The following is a 9,036-nucleotide window of genomic DNA, read 5'->3' as shown; positions in this document are numbered from 1 at the left end:
ATGACTATCAAAACACAATATATATTTATATTTTCTCAGCTATCTGACCGGGAAGAGACAGGCTAATACCAACTTTTGTAAACTAACATATTTCCGTCATAACTTAATAGATACGAATAAAACTGAATCGTATTCGATGGGAAGGAGCTTGTGGAATGTCATGTGTTCATCAACGGATTTTTTGAGCGGTAACGCCGCCTCCTGCAAGCTCATTCAGCCAGTCATTACCTCCTCCGGAAAAAATGTTACAGAAATAGTTCAAGATCAGATTTTTTACCTGAAATCGGCTTCAAGCTCAACTATTGTCAGGAGAGGTAGAGGAACCATTGGATTTATATGTGAAATTTCCTAGATAAAGTTTATTTACTTTAGGCTTTATAGTGCGCTGAAGTATTCGAAGGGGAACTTTTTCAATATAAATATTGCCTTGATAACATTTAAAGATAAAATTTTAGGCTTGGTGCGCAGGTACGTGAATATTTATCCCCTGATACTATTTGTAGTGACCGACATTTAAAAAAGGACCCCTTATTGCTACGTTTATTAGTGCCCTTAATCCATTCCAATGAACTGAGCTTCACAGTTGGCAAGAGCAGCTAAAAAACGAATTTTGAACGCGCCTGTTACTTAGCTGGAATGATGCTCAGACCGTGGTGAAGACACTGTCATTAGTTAGAAAAGTTGTTAGTTGCTGATAAAGCCTGAATTTGGCAGTTTAGGGAAATGTCGTTAGAAAAGTTTTCTCGCATCGAGGGCGAAGGCATTGTGTCGTAATATAAGACAGGGGGAGGGGGGATCTTTTGAAAAGTTCTTGAGATCATAAAGTTTATGTTTCACATAAAACAAGTTATTTATCTGAGAAATGGCTGGTTATTCTGGTAAATTAACGACTCGGCAAGTAATTTTCTGTCTGGCCTCAGTCACACGATAAGCACAACAACCGAACTGGATGAGTCAGCAGCCATTGTTGACAATTTAGAAGCGTGATTTATGGTATACATCGAGCTTTAAGGATTCTCTTTTTAGTTCAAACGTTCAAATTTATGTTCTTCGTACATAGCAGAGACGCAAGACGCTTACACAAACGTCGACTTTCATCGTATGAACCTGCTGAGCATTACCGTGACCACACGGGACGCAAACAATGAATTTTCTCCCGTGGTTCTCGTAACCTCAATTTTATTGTGTAATCCGTGATCCAAGGTAAGCAATAGTAATCAAATTCAGAAGTTATTAATTTAGTGGATTTAGGAAGATAGAGCGCACGACTCGTATCACTCCACTAAATCGCATGCAAGTTAACTAAGCTGCGCACTAGGCAGATCACGCACCGTGAGGTGATCTTTCTTAGTATCTACCCGAAATCTTTGGAAGTATGTGTACCATGATGAAATTTCGAGAAATACTTTCAAAGCGCGTTTCACGAAAGTTGTAAACACATCTTGCAGTTCAGGAGATAAATTAGATATTGGTTGCTCACCAATGCCAGGGTGAAGTTTTGATCATTTCTCGAGGCGCAGTTCTTTAACCCCCAGGAATTTCCGGTTCGGTTTTCAGGCTTTATTTCCTGCGACGCGACAGAGAGCGCTGGTGTCGCGTTGGCGCGGCGGCGCTCAGCTCCTCGCTTCTGCTCGCTGAGCGCCGCATCAGGGAGGCGGCGTCGTCTGCTCAAGACCGTTACGTCTTGCACACACACTCGGGAAATCCACAATTGGGCATTCTCAACTTTATACCCATAATTAGAGTTGAATAATAATAATAATCAAAATTATTAATCATCAGTGTTGGAAAAAAAGTACACAAAACTGGTTAATTAATGATGATGCTCGAGAAAATCTTAAGAAATAATTGAATATTTCATTGATACATATGCGGTAGAACTCTAGATACACTGAGTTTTATCTCCACACTGTTAATTCAACTATGATGGCAATATTACGAGGACTAAAATTTCCCCCTGACACCAAGAAGTGCCAGCAATCGTCACGCCGATTCATGAATCTAGCTATCTAAAAATAGCATCAACGGTCAACTCTCAAGAGAACAATTATCTACAAGGATAACTCAAACTGAAGATAAACGCAAAATAATGAAGCAGGTTTAAAAATAAGCTGATAAAAACTTCAACATGCATGAGAAGTAAACATACCTTCTAGAGCAGCTGGCGGGGACGGCGGCTGGTACAGGTTGGCGGAGCTTACACCGCACACCGCAAGTTATATTCGATGCATCGGGATAAAGTTAATTCCGTCCTTCATAACGTAAACAACAATAATAAAATTACCCGGTATAGTTTCAGAATATTCTGAAGTTGTAGAAGCTTCCATCTTCTGATTTGTCCAAAATTGGAGAAGCGAACTATTTCACTAGGAGCATTGATCAAGAGTAGCGTGCCAGAAACCAACACCATCCATCAATCAATGAACTAATAAGATCCCATCTTCCAATAACGCAGCTTCAAACTCGTCCGAAGAGCTTGGCAGATAGGTTACAGTACGTCGCACTCTAGGTACACAGTACGAGCCTGAAGTGATGCTTTGCTTTAGTGTTGTTATTTTAGTGTTGTTATTTTTGGTTGTACTGTCTTACACTGTGGGCTGTTCGCTCCCGTATTTGAGGGAGTAAAGCTCGTGATATATAAAACAAAAATGTTGTCGGCTGGTTACTGGCGGCAGGTTCTATCCGCGGCTAATAGGCGGCCTCACAGGGAAGAAGGTAGGAGTTTCATTCAAAATTGATGGAGCACGGCTGTGCACCCATGATTACATAGAAATAATTAATGCACCCAGTTTCATGACTCCTGTGAGCTCTAGCAATTTCCATCGACACACAAGGACAAAACCTAAATGAAACTTTGGTGTGTTCAATAAATGCAGATAAGATGTACAGGTTCATTTAGTAAAAAAAATAATTTTTTAATTATAGATGACGAAATTATTTCATTAGCATGACCAATCACAACAATTTTAACAGACCATAACATTGATTAAAGAATAGAATTTCCATTAAATGCCCACAGAAATCTTTAGGTAAGTAAATCATTGATCGTCAGACAGAAATGTAATAATTTTTCTATGTGAAACAAGTGATAAACTTGGTGCAGTTACTGACACGTGTATACCAAGGCAAGGAACTATTCAGAGGTCACAGACTGCTTGCATCGGAGGAAGAGATGGGTTGCAGTAACTAAATCTCACAATTGTTTGAAATTATATCCCGCACAGACATCGTAAGTTCAAGATATTGACAGTTCAAGAGATTAATTTGAGAGTACAGTTCTCCTCAAAGGGTTTTGCACTTAATGTCATGAGGTGTTAAAAATCTTATTTTAATTAACAAAAAATGTCGCCGACTTGAGAATTGGTTTGTACGATGTAAAGAGGCAATAGCGGGTTTAAAAACTAATAAATCATACTGGTACATTGTCGGGCAAGAACAAGTTAGGTTGATGTCGGTGTTTAGTTAAGTACACCTTAGCGATGATATTAGACGGCCACACCTCATTAACATTATTGTACATCACACCTACATTCAAGCGATATCGAGTAATAGAACTGCGATCGGTGTTGGTAACTACTCTCGGCCGGAAGCATTCTATGAATATTTCAAATATGGATAATTGACATCAATCAGAACCTTTACCAGTGATAATATAATTTATTCTTGATTATTTTTCGTGAGGTAACAGATCCTAGAAGTAAAGAGAACGCAGAGCGATTTCAAGTTTCTCTCGAGTGAAATGTCAAACATTTATAAAGCCAGTTTATAACGTACTCGCTTAAGAGGATTCTGTTTTCAGTATACACATAGAGAATAATCATCAACGTAGTGCAGGATTCTGACCAAGACTTGCTTCATTCAATTTGAATTCCTTCAGAAATCAAGGAATGAGGCATTTCTACTACATATAAACTCTTGTTTAAGCTCATGGTTCATGTATCTTATGAATGTTAAATGCATAAGAACCATCAGCAATGACGTAGGCATACTTGAGCATGTCAGTTATGTACACACACATAATAAATAAGGGCAAGCGCTTCATTTGAAATAGACCAGTAAAAAATTGGCTACATAAAATCACATATTTCAACAACTTACAAGACTTGGCTAAGCGTCAATTAATTCGAAGAACTTAAGACTGAGGATGATGGTAGCACCAATTCAGTTCTGCCAGCGCTAGTTGCTAAGCACAAATTCAAGATCATTCATAACTTTGACCAGTAAAAGAAATCATAGCAAATTAATTAACTTTAATTACTAATCTGCTTTCTGGATTTAAAAGTAAAATACGATGTTCACTAACTTCGTACAGTTTTCGGGCAGACGGCAAAAATGTTTCGTCTTGACGGACGCTTTTGAGTGCAAAATAAAAAATATGTGATTATCATAGCCAAAAACCGTGCGTAAAAGGAACAGGTTTAAAATGTCATGTTCTTACATGGAGATAAATCACAACACGATGAAATATTTATTACCGAAGACTAGAAAAACACGTCAATTAAAACTGTTCTATTAAAAAACACGAAATGAGGCTTGGCGATAGAGATCCGGAACTGATCTACAAAATAAATATTAAAGGTTGTTCCATGCTGACCAACATAAGAGACTCGGCGAAATCATAAAAAATTCGAAGTTGGAATGTATGACGCCTCATGGGGATTATGCTAAGGATTCACTAATGTCAAGACTTAAGTAATTAAGATAGCGCATTTACGAGCATCACAGGCCATGCACAATACGAGTAGCAGCGCACAATGACAAGAGGCGTTGCCGCTAAAGACCCTCTGCGTTCGCCGATAATTATTAATAACAAGAAAACTACGCGCGGCTCTTGATGATTGAAAAGAATGTAAACATGATCTTTCTGATAAAAGTCAGAGTTCAGAAGGCAAGGCATAACTTTATGTCAACGACTGAACGAAAAGGGTCTATGGAAGCTAGGTATGCCTTCATTAACTTTCTGACGGTAATAGTGGGCTTTTACTTTTAATGGAGAGACGTTTCAGGGAAGAATCCGAGAGCTTCTCTGCTGTGGACTTGGATCGCCGCATGGACGAAGGTGCGCCAAGGGACGCGGGGGGTGAGGTAACCGAGTCTGTGGAGGACTTGAGGCCTCCTCCGTCGAGAGCGGACCTCATGGCGCGGCCCTTGCGGTCGATGTGCAGTTTGTCAGGTCGCACAAACAACCCAAATTTGGGTGCACATTTGAAGTACCTCTCACCCTCGACGCTGCCATCATTCTTACCTGCAAAGTATCATAAAATAAGCAATAATCCTCAGGTCTGCTTAGCATCTTTAATAAAGAAATAATTGTATTTTCCTACCTAACGAAATGAAGCTCACGTTAAATTTCAAGTGACCATATATAAATTGCAGTTCAAGGCTTACCGCAAAATCCAACTTGGTCAAAAGGAAAGATGAATCAATCTTATAATAAACAGCAAAGTTCAGTTCAAGTTTAAACTTCAAATTATGTCCAGTTCTAGTTGAGTCGAAGAAACAAGGCAAGAAAGGAACTGGTCTCGAGGTTGTGGCAAAAACGTGAGCGGGTCCAGAGGTTTTGTCGAGAAGAAGTACTGGGGTTACGGCATAAATATTAACAAGGCCTTCATCTTACGGCAAAAAAGCACGATTTAATGTCCTAACGAAAAAGTGAACTGGAAAAGTTCAAGCAATGATATGAACTCGTCGCGTAATTGTGGCCACAATGAAAACAGAAATTCTAGACATAAAACATACCCATGGGACAGTCAAGAATAATGCCGGCAGTGACGGCTCCTTTACTGAAGTGCGTCATGCCCAGAAACGCTATGACGCCGGTGTAGTCATAAGGCCTGATGCGTACGCTCTCGCCTACGCGGCACCAGTGCGGCAGTCCTGATGCGTCTCTGCCGTCCTCGCCTGCAAATATATAAAATTGAAAACCATGTTCTAGGTAAACATAAATGAAAAAAGAGTAGCCCAAGTATGCTAGGTAATTTAGTCGTATCATAATTAATTAGAATTTCATATTTCATTAATTATAAACCTGGCATTCAAGTGAGTAATCTTCAGGTTTATCAATAGAAATTGTTCAACTTCTTCTAAGGGAACTCCTGCCAATCGAAAGGGGTGCATCCGTGGTTTTCCTTGTTTTTTATTTCGTCATTCAAAAAACAAAGGTGGTATATTATCATGGAAATTAGTAACAAGAAACTTGAATCGGAAGTAGTTTACCATTTTCATATGAAGTCTTCGACTGCTGAGCTAGAGGGAATGACATTCGGTGCAGCGAGTTCTTGCCATTATTTTTGGATAGGGATTTTTTCCGATGGACGACTGCCGACGAGCTGCTCTGACCTGATGATCGCGACGTGGTCGATGTTGAGTAATTAGACAGCGACGACGAAGACGAAGCAGAACTCAGGCAAGTAGAACTACGAGTCAAGCTCAAGAACTCGGTTTCATCCATAGACTCAGACGTAGGAATAACATTACCATCGTTGAGGCTGGTCTCACTCGACGTTAGACCATGGCTCTCTAAACTGCCACTAAAAACATCGAGACCAGGCGGCGCGGAGGCGTGCATCAGACTCAGCGCTGAGCAGGCCTTCTCAGGCACGTTGAGGCCGCTGCCATCCGAGTACCCTGAGCTTGTGAGTGAGTCGTTGCCTCGCACGTCAGTGTTGTGATTGTCATCACAAATATCATGGCAGGAGTTCTCCATCTCTTCAACATGGCTGGAGTCTGAGCTACGCTCATCCACTCGCGCTGTTGCCGATAATAACATGGAGGACGGAATGATATCCTCATTAGAGGCGAGACCAACTGGTGCTGGATCACTTTTATTTTTCGATTCGTCGACTAGAGGATGGCTAGCTGCCGTGGCGTTGGGTGCCAGAGAATGGCTAGCTGCCGTGGCGTCAGATGCCAGAGGATGGCTGGATGCCGTGGCTTCGGGTGCCAGAGGATGACTTGCAGTGACCACGGCTACGAGATGCCGAGGACTCGACTGGACAGCGCTAAAGTCGCATGAAGGCTCTGCGATGTTCAGCAAAGATGTGGAGTCTGTCTGCACCACAGTCTTCGTGTCGCTCGAGTCGCTCTCTCCAGAACTGAAATGTTAAATCGCGACGAAAATGAGAATAAAAATATTCGTTAAACTAAATAGGCGACAGGCAGAGGTTAGGATTTTTTCATTTAAGAAAAACTGCAATCGAAGATATTTCAAATCATTTTCGCCACAATATTCATTTGCAGTTTGTCATTAAGCAGAATCTAAAAATTTATATTCTATTAGGACACCAAAGAAAGGTAAAATGAAGGGATGGGAGCTTAGGTACATTTATACCACCTAATAATATTGCTACTTCTGTCAAATAAGGAGACGAGCGTACCTATAAATAGAGAGCCCGTCAGAGTTGGCGGCAGTAGAAGAGTTGAGGGCAGCGGGGGAGGTCGCGAGGTCGGGGGAGCTGCGCACCGACAAGCTGTCGTCGCTCAGCGTGCTAGACGAGACAGCGCCGCTTCCATAGCCACTGTCACGAGCTCAACATTATCAACACAATAGGCTTAATAATGCATCGATTACGGGAACTGCATTTCTTGTCGGTATAAATAGTGTCTGTACCTACAACGAGAAAACGGTTCAAGTTGAGGCTCTCAAGCCACGGTAGAGGTAGCATCACGTCACCAATCTGGGCTGTTCTATTCTTCAACTCAAACGCACCGACCGTCCGTCGATTGTGGAGAAATCAAGCGTATTTAATAAGGTTTTCTATAACAACTTGTTACAAGATTAATATGATTGATATAGAAGATGGCAAATATGGCTGTATTTTCAATACCTACATTGTTCAGCTGTGAGAAGTTATACCATGAAAATCTAACATTATATGAATGTACTTTCTACATGATTATCCATGAGACTTGGAAAATAGCGCAATTAGCCTTTTTCTACCGTAAGAGTTTTCAATCATATCTAGTTGAGTTGAAATAATTGGACGAATTGAAGGACAAGGGAAGAGGACAAGGGAGTGTTCTACTGAAACAAGCCAGCAGTAAATCAATGTTGAGATGTCTTCAATTCGCAGCAGCTGACAAAGAGAAACAAGGCTTGCACAATGAAAATAAAAATGATTCTGGATATTCCTGAATAATATTTAAATGAAATTTCGCCAGAAGGAAGTACAATGCGAATATCAACCTTAAATAAAACAAACACAGGAATCAATTGTGATGGTCGTCTACTCGAAACCTGCGAGTAAAGCTTAGAAGGTGGAATAACTAGCCATAAGGTTGAATAGAAGGTTGAATAACTTAGCCATAACTTTTCTACTTTGTCGACACTTTACTAAGCCATACCTACCATTTTATGACGCTGAGACTATTATACTGTACTATAAGAAATAACCTGCTGAGGGTGGAAGGTGTGCCGCTCTTGGCAGAGGGCGCTGTGAGGGACACGTCTTGGAGGGAGTCAAGCGTGCGGCTGTGGCTGAGGCGGGACCTGTGCAGGGACCTCGCAGCTGCAGCGCCGCGAGATACAACTTCCGAGTCCTGATGAAATACTCCGATATTTAAACATGCTTATAACAAACTTAATATTATAAAGAATTTTTTATTGCCAACTCTTGGAGATATATAAAAAATTCTTTTGAATTTTTTAATACTTCTATTAAAGTCTATCCGGTCTTGTGTGCACAGTCGGTCTTCTAATTGTTCAAATTCAGGATCATTCTTTTGGTTTTTAAAAGTGGTCATCATCAAAATTAGTTATATTGACGATAATAAATAAAATATATTAACAAAATCAACGCATTATATCCTTATTTCAATGGTAGGCTGACGAAGAGCTTGGTGCTGAACTCACCACGTCCCCAGAGCCACCATCGTCCTCGTCCTCCTCAGGGTGCTGCATGAGGGGGCGGGGGTGGCACTCCTCCAGGACGGTCGTCATGCGGGGGGCCATCTTGACGGGGCCTGGACTCGGCGAGGCTGTACAATACACAACAATGATGGATAACAACGATGATAGATAACAACGATGGAGAGCAA

The 9,036-nt window shown here is 40.9% G+C and overlaps 1 protein-coding gene across 5 annotated transcripts in view; it reads right to left on the bottom strand.

Annotated features, from left to right (window-relative positions):
* Window positions 1–888: 888 nt before the first annotated feature.
* The window catches only part of LOC108674644 (kinesin-like protein KIF13B), a 33,720-nt gene continuing 25,572 nt past the window's right edge, over window positions 889–9,036 (bottom strand). For 4 of the 5 annotated variants that reach the window (XM_047884187.1, XM_047884185.1, XM_047884188.1 and 1 more), the window contains 7 exons: window positions 8,852–8,976; window positions 8,393–8,538; window positions 7,377–7,517; window positions 6,217–7,094; window positions 5,740–5,901; window positions 4,985–5,245; window positions 889–1,664 (listed from right to left, as the gene is read on the bottom strand). In XM_047884187.1, the coding sequence (XP_047740143.1) occupies window positions 1,561–1,664; window positions 4,985–5,245; window positions 5,740–5,901; window positions 6,217–7,094; window positions 7,377–7,517; window positions 8,393–8,538; window positions 8,852–8,976 (1,817 nt within the window). In that variant the 3' untranslated portion in view covers window positions 889–1,560. The remainder of the gene's footprint in view (window positions 1,665–4,984; window positions 5,246–5,739; window positions 5,902–6,216; window positions 7,095–7,376; window positions 7,518–8,392; window positions 8,539–8,851; window positions 8,977–9,036) is intronic. The other variant, XM_047884186.1, reaches the window with a different exon arrangement.

This window comes from Hyalella azteca, unplaced genomic scaffold (genome assembly GCF_000764305.2).
Source record: "Hyalella azteca isolate HAZT.00-mixed unplaced genomic scaffold, Hazt_2.0.2 contig14801, whole genome shotgun sequence".
NCBI classification, from domain to species: domain Eukaryota; kingdom Metazoa; phylum Arthropoda; class Malacostraca; order Amphipoda; family Hyalellidae; genus Hyalella; species Hyalella azteca.
This window is presented reverse-complemented; position numbering and strand designations above follow the sequence as displayed.